Consider the following 18,109-nt stretch of genomic DNA (forward strand, 5'->3'; position numbering starts at 1 on the left):
TACTAATCATGCATGCAGGAAAAACGGTTGCATTGCATATGTCATATATCTGTCGTCATACAGCTCATGGTTTCCTAGTGGTTCGTCCATCCATTAAAAAAAATCATTTTGCCTCCAGGGTCCGTCCATCTTTCCTGTTTCGATTGTGGTCACCCTAGTGGTGACATGTGTCGTTCTTGTGCTTGCTATTTTTATTTACACTCGAACCATGTACCTTCCCATTTCAGTTCAACTGCCCAAGAACCGAGTGACAAGTACGTAAGATCTACTTGTGTGCCTGAGTACAGCTATATCCCATCCCAATCCCAGGGGGATCATTCCTCTCGACGCTCAGTCGGTCTTGGACAAGGCCAGACCGATAGATCAACGCCCGGATCTGATGGCACCCGGTAGTCGTCCTCAGGTTAGAAAGCGGCCCACCCCGGGTGGGTTGTCCGGGTCGTTGGGCTGGCGTGGCCTTATTAGTACCTGGGCCGCCAAAGCCCAAGCTCTGATCATGGATCCGGCTCAATGCGCGTGGATGGCCGGTCTCTTGTTGGGCCTGGAGGTGGTCATCAACGCATTGGTCATTCATCACGTCAAGTACACGGAAATCGATTGGCGAGCTTACATGCAAGAGGTCAGTCAGACAATGCTCTCCCAGCAGATTATGATGTACCATTAACAAGGACCTAAGTAAAGGTCTTTTTTACTTTGACTGAAACTGCTATTCAAAGACCGGGTATTTTGGATTTATTTGTTTGTGTTAAGCCCTGCTGGCTTTTGTTTGAATTAGTTGTATTGACCATGGCCAGCAAGTTTGGGTGTAAACCAAAAAGATGCCTCCTGAAAGGAGACCTTAGCAAATGCATTATTAAGATAGTAAAAAACGAATGGCCATTGTAAATGTCCCTCGAATGGTTAAGCCCCATGAGGGTTTCAGATATGATGAGGAGCTGATGAAGTGAAGTTATCATTAGCTCACTGCCAAGATGCCATTAAATGGCATGAACCAATGTCTGTTTGGGGATCGTTAATGTAGGGCAAAAGTTATCATGTTGTGTATCATAAAATGGTATTGATTGTGAAGGCTTGCCATCTCTTCTAGGTTGAAGGCGTGGTGAATGGCACCTACAATTACGCCGAGCTTAAAGGTGACACGGGCCCGTTGGTGTATCCGGCTGGCTTTGTTTGGCTGTACATGGGTCTCTACTACGCCACGGACTTGGGCTTGAACGTCCAGCGAGCCCAGTACATATTTGCCGCCTTGTACGTCGTGACCTTGGCTTTGGTGTTCCGTCTCATGGTCAAATCGGAAAAGGTCCCGCCTTACGTGCTCGTGTTCATGAGCGTCACGTCGTATCGCATTCACTCAATTTTCGTCTTACGCCTCTTCAACGACCCGGTGGCCATGGCTTTTTTATATGCGGCCTTGAATTTCTTCATCTCCGAGTGGTGGAGTTTGGGCAGCGTTTGCTTCAGTTTAGCCGTGGGTGTCAAGATGAATATCTTGTTGTTTGCTCCCGCACTTTTCTTCGCGTACTTGGCCAATCTGGGCGTGTGGCACACTGCGATCCAACTCTTCATCTGTGGCTCCATTCAGGTGAGTCTGGCCTTGCCGTTTTTGCTATCCCACCCATGGCATTACTTGCAAGGAGCCTTCGACTTGGGCCGCGTGTTTATGTTCAAATGGACCGTCAATTGGCGCTTCCTGCCCGAGGAAGTGTTTCTTGATCGCAGGTTCCACTGGGCCTTGCTAGGAGCTCACGTCTTGCTCTTGCTCATCTGTATTCCCAAGTGGTGGAAGATGCTCACCAGCTATCGCACCTTGAAGGCTCATGAGGGTCCCACCTACGCCGTGCAATTGTTTCTATTGCCCATGTTCATGAGCAACTTCATCGGGGTGGCCTTGGCTCGGTCCCTTCACTATCAGTTCTATGTGTGGTACTTCCACCAACTCCATTATCTATTTTGGTGCGTTAGAATGCCGTCAGTGCTTCGTTTGTGTCTTTTGGGACTGATCGAATTGTGCTGGAACACGTATCCCTCCACCATTTGGAGCAGTGGTCTTCTTCATTCCAGCCATTTGCTCCTTCTGTCTGGTCTCTTGTGGTCGGTATACGGCATGACCAAAAGCCAAAGTAGACCGAGCATGGAGAGGAAGAAAATCAATTGAGACATGTGAATGGCAATGGTTACAATGGATGTATTTGTTTCCAATAAATAGTTAACAACAATGAACATTTGGTTGTTATGTCACGATTTTCTTTTCGGTTTTTTCTTCTCATTTTAATTGAACAAACAATGTCAAAGTTAGACAAGAGTCACACAGCGCTTCATATTAACAATGTTTTGCCCCTTCAATTTCGGGGTCGGGTGGATGCTGGCTAGTTAGTTATACATGGTGTGCTTCTAGGGATTGATGAGGTGTCCGTCCCAGAGGTCGAACACAAACGCAACCGTGGAAAGGTGGGTTTATGTCTTCGGAATAGCAATTCTATATGTAGTCATCATAGTAGAATAATCACAGCAAAAGTGGAATAGACCCGGCCAGAAACAAAGTACAAAAATAGGCATGAGAGTGAGAAAAAGTTTAGTCTGAACGTTATGATGTTGTTCCAATCAATGGCCAAAGGGGAACAGTACGCAATAAGTGGTGGTGGGCGTCGAAGGGCCGAGAAACGAAAATTCAGGTTTCAATCTTTCTGAATGAATGAGGACAAAACGCTAGTGCACCGTAAAAGGGAGCGATATGAAATTATGGGTGTGCTAGTTTATTCTCATCGGATTATTGTAGTGCTAATCGTGGCGGCGAAAGGGAAAGGGATGTTTAGTAGTGGGGTTAGATTTGCTTGGATACTTGATTTAGAACCTCCCAAAGCGGAAATGACCGGGCACGCCATTCAGGGATGTCTTTCTCCGGGGTCATTCATCATCTGAAAGTGGCTCGTATTGAGGACCGGTGCTTCCTGATGTCGCCATACTTGAGACAGGGGCTTGACCTGCTGACATTGAATTTAGTTTACTGGGAGTTTCTTCTTTGGGAGGGGCAGAATCGGATACCACACTCTCATCAATGACCATCTCGCCCTCGGACCCGGGCGAGTCTGGAGGTACTATATCTCCCGTGACTGGTTGCGGGGGTCCACTTGGGGCTGAATTGGGACCGGTGACCAAGGATTGAGGTGGAGGCTCATCTAAGCGTGGCTTTTTCCTCATTGACTCGTCCCCATCAGTGCTTGATTGAGGCGCGGTGTTGCCCGAGGAAGGATGAGAATTTGCCCTTGAATGGGGATCTGAGGTGTTTGCCGAAGATGGTGGAGGAGGTCTCAAGTGATTGTCAGCCTGTCGTTTCAATGGGGTGATGGTGGCTGGTGAATCAGTGGACGCGGCGTTGAGCGGAATTCGAGAACCACCACTTCCATCACTCTTCTTCATTTCTTCGGCAATTTTGTTTTTCATGTATTCTAGCGGTGAGAGACCCGTACCTTCTTCTCCTGGCTTCTTTCCCGAAGTCCTTTGATCTCCACCGTTTTGAGATACAACTTGGGGCTCCAATGGAGGAGAGATTGGCTCAATACCCGGTCGTCCTAGACTCGATGAGGAACTCTGACCCGGATTATCAGAGGAATTCTTGATTGGGGATCCCGTTTGAGGAACTCGTGTGATTGACCTCTCGTCCACACCGGTGAGTGTATTACTTGGCCGGGGGGCCGGCATCACAGACGCTGCACTGACCCCTGACGCATTCGGGTAGCCTCTTCTCTTCCAATGCTGTTCAGGAGCTGACCCGTCAGCATTGCTATGTCCCATATTGGGCATCTGCATTTCGCTTGAATGTTCCGAAGGTGGTCTCAGCTCAATTGTGGCACTTGAGCGCGACCCGGGGCGCGATCCATGGGCTGATCCATCATCTGGACCATTGGTGTTTTCGCCCTTGAGACTTGGACTTCGGCTCACTTTGAACGATGACTGACCTGGCTTGTCGTCCATGGGATTGGTGGCCGAGACGCTCAACTCACCACCCGGATTTTGGCGGTAGGGGATTTGTTTAGCGACGGCCATGGCTGCAACTGCGACACTTGGATCTTGATTGGGACCTGAGTGTATAGAGTGAGTTATGATAGCGTCAATAAGAGAGGCCGCAGTAAGGCTCCGATCTCCGTTGCCCGCACCAGCCACTCCTGGGTGTGCGGTGGCTTTGGCCATGGCGGCTGAGGCAGCGGCAGCACGCTCATAGCGGTCTTTATCTTGCATTAGAGACAATTGCTTCGCCCGTTCGTTTCTCACTTGAAGGGTAATATCCCCACCAGACGCTCTCGCCGGACCCATAGAGGCAGCTTGAGAGGCGGCCACTCTCATTTCATACAATTGCCTCTCATAGGCTTGTCGTTGGATCTGTGCCGCCCTGTCTTTACCGTCGGGTAATTTCGGCTGTTGGACAGCCACGTCAACGAGAGAGGCCAGGGCGTTGTTCTCAAATATCTGCCGAGGACTACTCGTTTTGGAGATGGTCACTTCTGGATTGGTACGGTATATTTCCACTTCACGATGACCCAAGCTACTCTTGGGAACAACTGGCTTGCCAGAAGTTAACGAGCCTTGTCGATGAATGACTGCCGATGACCTCTCTGGTGGAGTCGCGGCTGGACTGGATCTGGGAGGCGTTCGAGCTGGATCACGAATGGAGCCAGGGTGTTGAACGACCTTCCCATCAGGTGTGATGTAGCCTCCAGCTGGGAATGAAGGATACCGTCGGGGATCATGGTGTTCCATACGGGCTCTCGGATCTCCCATCATTCGGAGATCAGCTGTGATAGTGCTGGAACGTCTTGGATCGTGCAATCTGGGGTCTAGAGTGGCACGAGGATCGCCTCTAGGATCAAGCCCAGCTCGGGGGTCACCTCTTGGGTCAATACGAAGGTCTTGACGGTGCTCGAGACTTACTCGAGATTCGTGGACAGATCGAGGATCGCCTCCTCTCGTATCCAGGGCTCTTAAATCTGCCTTGGGATCGCCTCTATGTTCTGGTAAAAGCCTAGCGTCAATCAAACGCGGATCGAATCGAGGATCCATGGATCGCACATCTCTTCTAAGATCAATTTGGTTGCGAGGATCCGTCATCACTCGATCTAAAGACCTGGGTCGAGGGCTGGGATCGCGACCCGAGTGGCGAGGGGGTGAGAGTGGTCGGCCCTGCTCTCTCGAATCAGGTCTTCTTTGCATTTCGGTTGATCGAGCCATAGCGAAGTCGTTTATAATGACCTGCCGGGAGCTCATATGAGTCTCGACATAGGGTGAACCTCGTGAGCTGGAGGCTTGAGCTTGAGCCTGAGCCTGAGCTTGCGCTGAGGTTGAGGGAGGATAGTTGTAGGCATTGTTGCTTCCGGCCGGTGACACCGTACGCCTAAAATACTCTGCACTTCCTTGAGGAGCTCGCTCATAAACAATTTTGGAGGGATCCCCCAAATTGATCACTTGAGAATGCTTCTTGTCATAGAGCGGAGTGCCGTGTGTAATGGAACCAACTCTTTCATGAGGCGACACCTTCATATGAGCTGCATCGTAGGCAGATCGATGAGCCACAGACTGCATCCCATGATTCACTGGGGTGCCTTGAGTTATGGACCCCGAAAAGCTCCGATTTGATCCGGGTAGTTTGGGTGACATTTGAGCATGTCGAGTAGGGCCACCAGCACTTTGGGCAGCTGGATAGCCAAGGTTATGTGTTCGCACTGTTGGTCGCTGATTAGTCACAGCCGTGGCAGATGGGGGCCCAGGTGCACCTCGAGCATGGGCCAATCCCGGGGGTTGCCCCACATGCTGAACTGATGCCAAAGGTCGTCCGTCCGGCCCGTAAATGAGCGGCGATTGCGCTTGCTGTCGAGAATGGTCTCCCCTGAAATAAGGGTCTGGATTCGTTTTCACTTTGTTGCCGGAATGGGCAGGGGGTGGGGGACCAGCCCGTGAAGGCGCCTGACCCTCCCCGGCCAAATGATGCGAGAGTTGAGGCTCTCGGTAGTGATGAGAGGGCTGGACAAGGTTTTGGGCTGGAGGAGGCGTTGGATCCCGACGACGAGGCATGCTCAAATCCAAAGTCTCGCACTCATTGGTACTCTGCGAGGGTTGGGCCGAAGTGTTTTGGTGTCCAGGAGGGCCTCGAACAACTGAAGGAGGGGGTCGAACAACTGAAGGAGGCGCCATTGAGCCTGGTTTAAGGAGTGATGGTGGCGGGCCAGGACCTGTTTGCATTCTTCCTGGAAACGGAACTTTCGTGGGGTTGGGACCAGCATGCTCCAAGATGTTGTGAATGGTTGGATCTGAGCCTTGAGCCATAGTTCGTGGTAAATTGGCATTGGTAGTTGGAACCGATCCGACATGAGGTCCCGAGCTTTGCGGATTGGAGAGGGATCGCTCAATAACATTGATCATCAGCTCTTTCACGGTGATGGTGTCACGTGAAGCGTTTGGTCCGTTTATTGTGGGTCCTCCAACGACTGGTCCCCCCGTCGCTGATGTGGGCGGTTTCATGGCCCCAGGAGGATAAGGACCAACGGCTCGGGCTCTGTTGGCCTCAGTCACCATGATTCCGGGGACGTTCGGGCGTATATTGGCTGGTGACATGAGGACGGGTCGAGGGTATTCGTTTTTAATACCCCCAGGGAAGTTGGATTGTCCAGGGTGTCGGGCATCCCCACCATCACGTTCATCCGCGCTCATCTGCAATTTATCATAAAAAATAGATGGGAACCTTTCGAAGAGTAAGTAGGGTGAGCAAGTTGTAGCATACCGTGGCAGAGCTGTCATAATCCTCTTCTTTGCCCAAAGGTCGAATGGTCAAGCCTTGCGTTGGGAGAGGATTGTTATTCCCAAGAATGACTGGTGAGCTGGGCATATCCTCCTCGACTTTCACTTCCGTTTTAATGGAAACCACAGGGCCTTCTGCTTTGATCACAGGTTTCAAATCTACGGAACAGAAATCAATATGAGCAAACATATATGGCAATCGATGGCGTCTCTCTTTTCATCTCACCTTGGGCTTGAGCTTGAGGTTGGCCTTGGGCGGCTGATTGAACACCCGTCGCGTTCAGAGGGGTATTGTTGTGGTTGATTCCAACACCATTGTTGTCTTCCTCACATGAAGATGTTGAGGATCCCGACTCCTCATCCGTGGAAAGTGATGGAGGCTGATCGCCAACTAGATTGGACTTCTTGTACTCCAACATGATTCGATCTAAGCCGAGTTTTCGACGGTTGTTATAGAAGAACTTCTTGCATTGCTCAGGAGACTTGGCTGATATCTTGTCGGCCAAAGTGGCCCAATTTCTGCCATGCTGCCTAAGAAGAGTCTTAATGGACTCGATCTCGTCCTCCGACCAAACAATATCGCTCTCTGCCTTGACGGGCTCGGCCGGAGAATTGCAAAGGCTGTTTCCTCCAAGTATTTGGTTGATTTTCCGGGATATTCGAGTAAAGCACGCAGAACAACACTTCTTCGTGCCGTTGGGAATTTCTGAAGAGATCCCAAAAGATTCCAATCAATACATGGCTTCATCTACGATACACATCATCCCATGGTAATGCTTACGCAATTCGGAGGTGATGGTTTCCTTCGTGTCTTTTGAAAGATTGCTCCATTTCTTGGGCAAATGGCGGAGTCTGCCTTTCACGCGACCTTTGGTGGCCGTGCAGGATGGAATTGGGCAATTGGACACCTTTCCACCGAGGCCCGTTTTTGCTGCAATGGGAGAGTGAGGAGTATTACTCAATCATTCTTAAATCATTCTACATAACAATAACATGCGCAACGACAAAACACATTTGGTCGCAATGTTCATAATAATGAAGTCAGATATGCCCGTCGCAGATTAGGAGACAAATCTATTCGATAACATTGGTAATTGAAACGAGACATCCGACCCTTTTCATACCATGTCGAGTCTAATAAGTCATAACCATGTTTGGAACTAACGATTAGCCAAAAAGGGAAGCTTGAAAAAACGTCATGAACGCCGTAATCGAACAAGTTTTCCAATTTTGTTCCGAGGTTTATTTCATTTTGAACGAATCCAATCAGCTTCGAGTCGAGTTATGTATGCTTTGCAAATTTGACTTCTTCTCCTCATCTCCTGCTATAAGATGTATATCCTGTATTAATCTACCAAATGGAACGACCGATGCTTTCACAAGATTGCTTATGAACTATGAAAAGCTCATCAAATTTGAGCTTGTTTGAACAAGAAAGTGCGAGCTACCTAGTAGTTGCCTACCTAGGTGGACCAGTAGTACCACGACCATAGCTAGAGACCCACCAACTTGGATCATACGGGTTGAAACCGAGTTGAATCGCCAGTTGGAGAGAGAAATTGCCTCAAGACAAAGTAAATACGGGTTTCCGAACATTCTTCACAGGGTGGCTCCTCTCCAGCCATTCTTTCAGGGCAGCCTCATCTGGAGGAAGCCGCCTAAATGTACCTTGTAACTACCCTGTTGGGTGGATCTCGGGCGGGTAATGTGAAATTCATTCGCTATGTTCCAGTTCTTTTGCTTACTTTACGGCTTAACCGGCCACAGATTTCGCTCTCTGTCTCTCTCTGTCTGTCTTGAATGGGAAGAAACTTCGTCAGTCAGGGGTATGTCCCATGGGACCACCAGGGTTGCTTCTTTGTGAAGCAAATGCTTCCAAGTTGTGTGACAATGATTGACTAATCAATACTTCTTTCTTTAAAGGAATTGTATGAATAGTTAAGAACATTCAGGTTTGAAGACATGCCTCCATAGCGCCAACTCTAGCTTTTACTACTATTGCTTACTAGTACTTATCTAAATTGAACCCTGAGTCTTGGACCTGCCTTGTTTCAGAACTTCAATCTCATATTAAATCATATCTTGCGTCGACCACCCTAAAGCAGAAAGAATAAAGGAATCTCGAGGTTAGTCCATTCCGGAGCGTCTTCCCGCAATGAGCGACTCCATGAACGCTTTTATCATCATCACCACCACCACTACTTCTACTACTACTATTTGTAGTTCTTCCACATCTGCTACGGCTACTCCTACTCCCGCTGCTTCTTCGACTTCCCCCACAACCTCTACCGGATATTACGATGTGGTCCTTAGTGTGTGCGGGATTCCATTTCCGGCCAATGAGCGACTCCATGAACGCTTTTATCATCATCACCACCACCACTACTTCTACTACTACTAGTTGTAGTTCTTCCACATCTGCTACGGCTACTCCTACTCCCGCTGCTTCTTCGACTTCCCCCACAACCTCTACCGGATATTACGATGTGGTCCTTAGTGTGTGCGGGATTCCATTTCCGGCCAAAAAGCAGGCTCTGATGGAAAATTTCGGCTATTTGAAAGCCTTGCTCGACTGTGAGCCTTCTTCGTCCACCCTTTGGCAAATCAATCACGTGGCGTACTTGAACTTGGCCAATCTAATTCCCTACGACATTTTCTCCATCCTTTACTCGTGCTTGGACCGCCCCGAACTCATCCAAGGCATGTTAAATCTGGACAATGCCTACCAAGTTCTGCTCTATGCACAAGTGCTCCAAATGCCACAGATCTATGTGGACCACATCAAACGCGGTGCTGGCCTCCTCTCTAGCATTGCTCCCATATTGGTGAAAAGGGGCCACGAGGATCAAGATGTCCCAGGGCCGACCATCCATAGACCGATAGCCAATAGGGCAGCTCCACTCTTGACTATGGCCCCCTTATGGAACCAATTGTATCGACAAACGACTCCAGATATCGTCCCCCATCAATCGGCTCTCATTAGGGATGACGGCCATACGAATTGGTTGCCCAATGTCCACAGCCTAAGCGGTCGCTATGAAGAATCGTCATCGAGAGTGTTAGAAGACAAACAAGAACGAGTTGACATTGAAAACGACCACGATGACGATGATGAAATTGTCGACGTCGGAAATAGCCAAGATGAGAAGGAAAACTTGGCCCATGCAAGCTCAACATTAAGCACAAGATCCAAGGCCGTCTTAGCCAACAAAGAGCTCACTTGGGACATAGCAGCTTGTGATGGCCCCATCCGCTTCAAACGAATTCTCAATCCTTTGGCCGTAGATTACCTTATAGGGGACTTGAAAGAGGAGATTGAGGCCACTGATGAAGCATGTCACCCCCATGCTACTCCAGAACAAGAGTCTAAACCTGGGGCTTCTAAGCCTACGACCAGTACGGCTGCTAACATTTACAAGTGCGTGTTTTGCAGTCACGTGTTCAAGTCCTACTATTGCTATCAAAAGCACAAACGTCGTCATTTAAATCCGTTAACGGTAGGATATCAGAAGATCTCAAATTCACAAAGTGGGAATGTGAACAATAAGCACAACTTCATTAGTTTGAGGGCGCAGAACACAACCAATCAAGGAGGCCAGTCCCCGATTATTAAGGATATCAACGTTCAGTTCTTTCCTTGCAAAATATGTGGTTCCAAGTTCCCAAGTTACTATTTCGTGCACAAGCACAAGAAGCTTTGGCACGATAATAACGGCAATAATAACGAAGAAGAAGAAGAAGAAGAAGAAGACCACCACCGCCACCACCACCACGGCAACAACAAGAACAACGACGACGAAGAAGCCGATCAGGGCGATAAAAGTGGCAAAAATCTCTCACGACCAGAACAACAAGGACTTCAAACTGATCTTGAGCACGAAAAGGGCTCTATTTCAGGGCAAGTTTCTCAGAAGAGCGAACGAACCAACTAACTAACTAACTAGGAGATATGCAGACATGGCATAGCGTCTCTAACAATTGTTCAATAAACGTTGTTCCATCCTACCTTGTTGAGTGGATTCCTCTTCATCGGACGTGTCGTTTGCATCTTGATTATTAGAACTGCCTTTTCCACTACGACTCGCTTTTTTATCACTGCAAAAGATACAAATGAAATCATATTCACATGACACCCCATGTCACACATGCAACACAAAGATATTTGGCCGACGGAAGGAAATCATGTTGGCATGAAACCACACAAGAGAGCACCAGTGAGTAAAGCACTGTATTTTTTGCAGCCCTACTCTTCTCTTGTCTGGGATCGGCTCTAGCCATTGATATTAATGTCTCATTTCCAATCGTACCTGTCTTCCTCCTCAATCTTGAGGTCTGGTTTCAGACTCGGCGGTTGTGGCGTGCTTCGATTCGAGTTGTTTTCCTTGTTGTTACTCTGCTCCTGTTGTTGCAGATTGTTATCCCTCTGATTTCGATGGCGTGTGACCACGCCCACAGCCGTGTTGTTCAAGGTATCTGCGTTATTCGGATGCTGTCCTCGTTTGTTACCCCGTCGAACTTTGACCCGTCGCATGAGCTGCTTGTAGTTCTCAGTCTTTTTGCTCAAATAATAGTACTGCACGCAATCACTCACGGTCTTTCGCTCTAGAAACTGAGCAATCTGACCAAAGTTCTTCGGCGTCTGGAGAAACTTCTCCTTAAAGATTTCTTTTTCCGAGTCGGTCCACGTGTTCAGGAACTTGCGCTCGTTGTACTCTTTTAACGGGTCGAGAATGAGCCCGTTGTTGTTGGTGAACTTGCGTTTCCGCTCATCACTGGGCAACAACAGGGGTGGGACCACGGCATAGCTGTGCATTTTCTTGTCCTCATTCTCCCGTTCTTGAAGTCTTTCTATAACATCTTCCATATCAGCCTCCGATCGAACCGTTCCCCGTGATCCCAAGCGATGATCTCGCTCCTTGTCTTCCCTCTGTTTCTTCAACTCGGGGAATATCTTTTCATAGAGTTCTCGGGCTTTGGCTTCTCTTTCCTTGCGTTTCTTCATGTTTTCACTCCGTTCCACACGTTTCTGCCAACCGCACATGAGCTTGGCGTAGGTTTCCAACATGTATCGTTCTCGGGCTTCTTTCTGGTCATTCTGCTGCTTGAAGTAATCCACTAGTCGTCTTTTGATGAGGGTATGCCTGTAATTGAGGTGAGGGTACAACAATGAGGAGAAGCTTCAATCACAATCACGGAGGATAGAGAGAGAGAGAGAGAGAAAGAGAAAGAGAGAGAAAGCATGATGCATGGATGGGTGGGTTGGTTGGCTGGTGGGTTAGTTGTTGGTTGTACAGTAGTTTTGAATGAATGCATTCCGATCAAATCTCTTACCGCCGTTTGTTTTCTAAGTACTCCTCCGTATCCGAAGGTTGATTGTAGAGTGGGAGCGTGTTGGGTGGTGCAAACTTGGCCAACGAGGCGTGGGATTTCTTCGCCCGCCGCTGAAAGTTCATCAAGTATTCATGTCATCAATCTGGAGCACTCACGAGCATTCAAACGACCGATAAAACTTACCCTATTTTCGGCATAAATAATTTGAGCAATGCTTTTATGATGAGGCCTCTCCTCCTCTTCTTCATCTTCGGACAGAGGCCGACTCGAGGAGTCTTCCAGTTCTTGTTGTTTCTTCTTGAGTTTGGCGATTTGAGATTCAGCTTTGGCAATCTCACGATCGATTTTTGAAATCTTCTGCAGTAGATCGTCCCGACTCGATCGCAACTCATCCCGTTCATTGGTCACCTCAGGCCCCGTGGGAGATATGGCCTCCACTTGAGGATGATACCCGGATTCCTGGAAGCCGAACAATTACACACCGTTAAGCTCCTCAATGAATATCCAGTTGCCCTCTTTGAAATTATTCCTCAAATTCGTACTTAAGAGCATAGACAACGCTCCTTGTACAACAAAATGGCCAAGAGAATACGCTAACAAAGTGTAATCATGAGGGGGCATGGCAAACTGGTTCTGTTACACCATTAGCCTTTTTTATCTCGACTAAAACAATACGTAATGCAGTCGAAAGGCAGATGCACAAAGAAAGAGACTGAAAAAGTGACGGCAGCGTGGAGTCTATGCTCCAACTCGAAAATGTTTCGAAGAGGTCAGTGCCAGTTTCTTTAGAGTACGAAAATTTGGGGGTTGAAAATTGGTTTCAACGGTATCATTAGAGGACTGAGTGTGGGTTATTCCGACTAAAAAGGTTAGAGAGTTGAACGAGTCATAAATCACCAAGCAATCCATTGGACAGGAAAACGCCGCGTAGAATCTGCCTTCCCATTGGGAAATTGATTTATTGGCACATTGGCAAAAAGACAGGTACACATAATTTTCCTTAGTTAGTATCCCCTCACAGGACTTTCTTCTGTTGATTCCTGAACGATTGATTTGTTTCGATATTCCGATCCCAGTCCGTCTATCTGAGATTCAGCACAAGCCTAGTGTAATCTTAAGTCTTCCACGAATAAGTAATCATGTGCATACAAATACGAACAGGATCCAAAAAGAGCTCGAGGGAGCTGGATTCTGACGAAGATGAAAGGTTAAAACCACGCACTTGTTGAATTGCCGATGAAGGGTCGCCATAAAAACAGGAAACTTTTCGCAAGTCCAACATCTGAAGATAAACTTGAAAATGCCTAAATGGGGGTCTGCAGCAGAGGAGAGGAGAGGGCAAAGTTTGCCAAAAGGATTCTTACAGATCGCGTCCGCTACGTGGCTGGACATTAAAAATAACTGGTCTTTTCAACGACTAAAGAGTGGCCCGTTTGGTTTTCNGAGTCACAAATCACCAAGCAATCCATTGGACAGGAAAACGCCGCGTAGAATCTGCCTTCCCATTGGGAAATTGATTTATTGGCACATTGGCAAAAAAAATGGACACGATAACGACCGGAATGATAGACATCTTGAGGAAACCGGTTTCCATAGACCCACATTTCTACGGACCTTCGTACTCTGGTTGCCTCAAACATGAATTACGTACATCTACTGCCTTCCCCGTGCACAGAAACCGGGGGGGGGTTACTAGAAAGCGAGACGGGAAGGCGATTGTTTCGAGTTCATGACGAGAAGTGGGATAATTTGTAGGGGTAAAACCTTGGATGACTCAATGTTTCGAGAAGTTTGCAGTTGCCTGAAATAGGTTCTCTCATCACCTCAGATTAGTTTCTGAAGTAGCTTGAAGAAAATGCAGGCATTGACAAAAATACTATGTGCAAGAGCATTGAACGAGCTTCTAGGTAAAGAGGAACAAAAACGACGTCAAAGGAAACCTTCCTTGCCTGTGAGTCATTATGAGTCTCATCGAGTTTGGAAACGTACTCGTTTTCGTGTTTGGGACAGAGGCCGACATTCAGAATCAAAAGTCGCGTAGAATCTATTCTGACAAGATTGCATTCAAGAAAAAAAAGAGGGAGAGAAAAAGAGACGAAAATAGAGAAGAGAGAAAGCGAGGAGAGCATTGAGTCTTGAGGACTTACAAGGGCAAAATGGTTATCAAGCTTGGTTCCATCCAGTAATAAACGAGAAAGAAAGCGAGAATAACAAGGGGAGATGGAATGGAAACACCATGATCGTTCAATAATATTTACTTGAGATTGAGATATCCATTACAACAGGAGCTACCAGCCCCGAGGTACAGTCGAAACTGGTCCTTTGTGTGCATTCATTTGCATTCTCTTTGCGTTTATCTCTCTGCCGTCCTTTGATGTTCAACAGCCTTTTGCTTTCATTTTCATTTGATGACACTATACTAAGAAGGGTTCTAAGAACCCTGAAGGAGAGCAGAAGGTCTTTCATTTTAAGAAAGCTATTTCTAAGAGGCTTCTTAGACGAACAAATGTGCTCAATTTCGAAATGTTAAGCAAATGGCTCTCGTTGTGCGTGCAAATGTACCTTAACGACCAATTTGCCAATGAGCAGACCTGTGTCAATTCAATGACTTTCCAATTGTAATTGATTACAATTGCGATCAGATCGGCGTGAAATGTGATTTATTAATTTCTTTTTTTTCAAGCTTCAAATTGCAACTTATCTGCGACATTGCTACACAATTTGCTTGAAAACTCTAACCAGATAATACTCGGCACTATTATAAGCGCTCTGCCTAGTTTTTTTCAAAGTTTCATACATTTTGACATCGGAAATGGATTTTTTTAAATACTTCTTGCAAAAAAAGTCGGTTCCTTTTAGCTAAATCAGAAAGTGCCTTGCCATTCACTGAATTGGCACGAATGTCTAACTAAACACCCTGAAAAGAACTTTAAAAAAATAATTCGAGAAGGTCGACTTGTTTCAGAGCTGATAAAAAATACTTGCAGAAAAATGAGTCGAATAAAAGGTGTGAAAGACGATAATAATAGTTCAAACATTTGGCACAAGTGTAACCAATTCAAAATAAAAATAATTGCAATTACATGAAAATGTAATCGTAAAAGCAATTACAATAACGTCACAAGTCTGCCAATAGGCATGGGCAAACCAGCCTATCCTATTTCATTCACACAGAACATCATTTGACATTCAAATTTATTCACTAAGCTTGCAAAGAAATTTCATGTTGTGAACCGAGCGGGAAATCTGCCCGTTGTTCTCACCGGAAAGGTGTATTCTCGCATCCACAATTGCCAACGACTAAGAGCCGTCACATGTTCTTTGACAATTAAACGAGGACTCCCGTATTTCCCTTCCCAAGAAAGCTAATTTTCGGAGCTAGATCTTGTGGTAAGCTTAAGCTGGCTAGACCCCTGGCGAGGCGAGGTCTTAAGAAGAACCTCTAAGCTGTGGCTTACTGTTTCAATTTCAGCAAGAGGCAACTCGCATATGGAGGGTTCTTGGATTCGTTTCCATCTTAAGGACGAGTGAAATGTTTGGCCCTACCTTCACTGTGTCTCTAGTATCGATCCTCAAGGGCGCTGCCACGTTACTGGGCATTTGGAGGGAAGGGTGTCCTCGGGAACTAGGCCCAGGTTGGAGGTGATGAGCCGCGCCCATTGAGTGACCCGAATTTCCGCCCATATCAAGCCGAGGGCGTTTGTTGGGTATGTTTTCCATGATTCGACCTCCGGGTGCCAGGGAAGAGGCTGAGGGATGAAGGGGTATGTGTACCCCTGGAGCACTGGCCGCCACCACTGCCACCTGCTCCCGTAAGTAAGGACTGCTGACGGGTGCTTCCCCACTGAAACAAGGGAAAACTTGAGGTTAGATGTGGATAAGGAAGAACAATACGAGCCCTAGTTCCACTGTAACAGTACGAGGCAAGACTGTGCAGAAAACATGATGTGAATAATGAAAGGATGTCAGGTCTATGGTCAGTGGAAATAGAACGATGGGTTCATAAAATACAACAATGAACGGTAACAACAGGTTATGTAGAAGTTTGCCAGGTACGATTTAGAATTTCCCATTAGGAATATGCTGATATCAACAATCGCCTTAGGCTTGAAGAGCATGTACAAAGAAGGACTAAGAGACAATTTGGGTGACGCATCTGCCTTGGAGTTAGTCGTGAAAGGGGTTAGGAGCAGGAAGGGGGGGGGGGGGGGGGGGTCTTAGAGTATGTCCTCAACGCAAATTTGATTCTTCTGTTCTTTAAACAAGCAGTCAGTTAGATGAAATCTTTATGACTAGCCTCCTTCTATTAGCATACGACATCAACATTGCTTTGTTAAGCAGAGGAATAAGTTCGACAGCGGATCAACTGGTTTGAATGTTTACACCAAGAAGGAACAAGAAAAAAAGAAAAAAAAATGCCAGGTCAGGCCAACACAACACCTATTAAGGGTCACGATGACACCAAACAAAGGCCATGCCAGGGCAAAAAATACGAGTCACCGACCTTCGCCTTCGGCCGTTTAAGCTTTGCGAAGTAGCACTCGAAGCGTTCCCAGAATGAAGGTTCGAAGACGATTTGGCCTCCCGCCCAGGTCCCTCGCCCACTTTACTGGTCCCACTGACTCGCCCGCTGCCGAGCGTGGCTGAGGTCATTGAATACATGCCTCCACTCCCAATGGAGGTCGGACTAGAGCACCTTGTATGTCCCCCTGGCCAACTACTGGAAGGGGCCGACGTGGCTCCAGAGGCCGCTGCCATAGCATTGGCTCCGGCCATGGCCAAGACAGCCATGGTGTTAGCATATTGTCTTTCAAATTGGTAAGTGGAATCAAGTAGGGACCTCTGGGCAGCGGCGCTGGTTGAGCTTGTCGGGGTGCTAGCGGGACCTGGCCCGAGTGGGCTCTTGGAACGACTTGACGAAGACAAGGAATTGCTATAGAGTGAAGACAGAACAGGTTCTAATTTCGCCCAATCGAGTCTGCTAACGGAGATCCCTCCGTACCTCGTCATCAATTTGAGGCTTGGCAACTATGGTTCAATACTTACTGATACAGTGATGGAGGGTATTGCCGGATCGGCAACCTGGATTGACTATTATTGGCCACTGCTACTGCAGCAACCTGCTGAGGGGTTCTCAGATCTGACACTGTAGCTGACGAGGTTGCAGCCGTTGGAAGAGGTACTCTGTGGTGATCACTCCCACTCTGCAATTGAAAAGACATAGCAGGCCTTTACTCAACTGTTCGTCAATTTTGAAGTGGACAATAGTCAATTAAGACAAATATGTTTTTCAAGTTGGACCTCATGTGGACTTGAAGCACCCAATAAACATTTCACATGGTTTAACAATCTTCTGTGAATACTAGTAAGTGTTTGCCCTTAAAATAGATTTCGGATGCAACTTCTAATGAGCACAAACGTGTCAAGGGCCAAACAGGGCACCCATGGCTTGACAAACGTGAGTACTGTATGTATTGGCTCTATCAACATTTGATATGCTTACTATTATTGTGGATCGATTACATTTACACATTTGGGGCCAACAGGGTATTGATGAATCCCACCCAGGTATGATTCCAAGATTACTTCAAGTCAATTTTTCTACTTGAAAATTGTTGGGGGTACAAGATAAGGTCCCTAAAAGAAATGTTCTTGCCTGGCTAGAAATTGAGAGCGGGTAGAATCCTTCAAAATGCTCCCTAGTACTCTGCTTTCAAAGTAAAAAACCTTAGGATGCCATGATAGTAAAGTAACCTGGGCAACCCAATCATTTGAGGTCAAAATTGTCAGGATTCGCTTGGGATTTCTTTTTCATTGAGGGTTCTTTCAGAAATTTAACGTATAACGAAGCCATGGTGGGCGAAGGTGGTAGGAACATTGGAAGGTGCGGATCCTAGATTTGTGCAAGCGTTCGCCAATCAGTGTTTACTCTGATAGGTTCTACGCGGCGAATAGGGAATGGGAATAACCGAAGTAGAAGAGCAGCATTGAA

At 47.1% G+C, this 18,109-nt stretch overlaps 2 protein-coding genes across 3 annotated transcripts in view; one reads left to right on the forward strand and one right to left on the reverse strand.

The window, feature by feature from the left end:
* On the forward strand, window positions 1–2,220 carry LOC131887338 (lethal(2)neighbour of tid protein-like). Its single transcript, XM_059235925.1, has 2 exons — window positions 1–619; window positions 1,088–2,220. The coding sequence occupies exons 1-2, from the start codon at window positions 380–382 to the stop codon at window positions 2,153–2,155; spliced, it is 1,308 nt and encodes a 435-aa protein (XP_059091908.1). The 5' UTR covers window positions 1–379; the 3' UTR covers window positions 2,156–2,220.
* The window catches only part of LOC131887337 (nuclear receptor corepressor 2-like), a 26,004-nt gene continuing 10,060 nt past the window's right edge, over window positions 2,166–18,109 (reverse strand). Inside the window, exons 3-13 of one of the 2 annotated variants that reach the window (XM_059235922.1) lie at window positions 17,164–17,321; window positions 16,622–17,050; window positions 15,664–15,961; window positions 12,301–12,576; window positions 12,118–12,227; window positions 11,094–11,927; window positions 10,793–10,881; window positions 7,568–7,717; window positions 7,013–7,492; window positions 6,770–6,945; window positions 2,166–6,699 (exon numbers count right to left, since the gene is read on the reverse strand). In XM_059235922.1, coding sequence (XP_059091905.1) covers window positions 2,905–6,699; window positions 6,770–6,945; window positions 7,013–7,492; window positions 7,568–7,717; window positions 10,793–10,881; window positions 11,094–11,927; window positions 12,118–12,227; window positions 12,301–12,576; window positions 15,664–15,961; window positions 16,622–17,050; window positions 17,164–17,321 — 6,795 coding nt within the window. In that variant the 3' untranslated portion in view covers window positions 2,166–2,904. The remainder of the gene's footprint in view (window positions 6,700–6,769; window positions 6,946–7,012; window positions 7,493–7,567; window positions 7,718–10,792; window positions 10,882–11,093; window positions 11,928–12,117; window positions 12,228–12,300; window positions 12,577–15,663; window positions 15,962–16,621; window positions 17,051–17,163; window positions 17,322–18,109) is intronic. The other variant, XM_059235924.1, reaches the window with a different exon arrangement.

Source organism: Tigriopus californicus, chromosome 9 (genome assembly GCF_007210705.1).
Source record: "Tigriopus californicus strain San Diego chromosome 9, Tcal_SD_v2.1, whole genome shotgun sequence".
Taxonomy (NCBI): Eukaryota; Metazoa; Arthropoda; class Copepoda; order Harpacticoida; family Harpacticidae; genus Tigriopus; species Tigriopus californicus.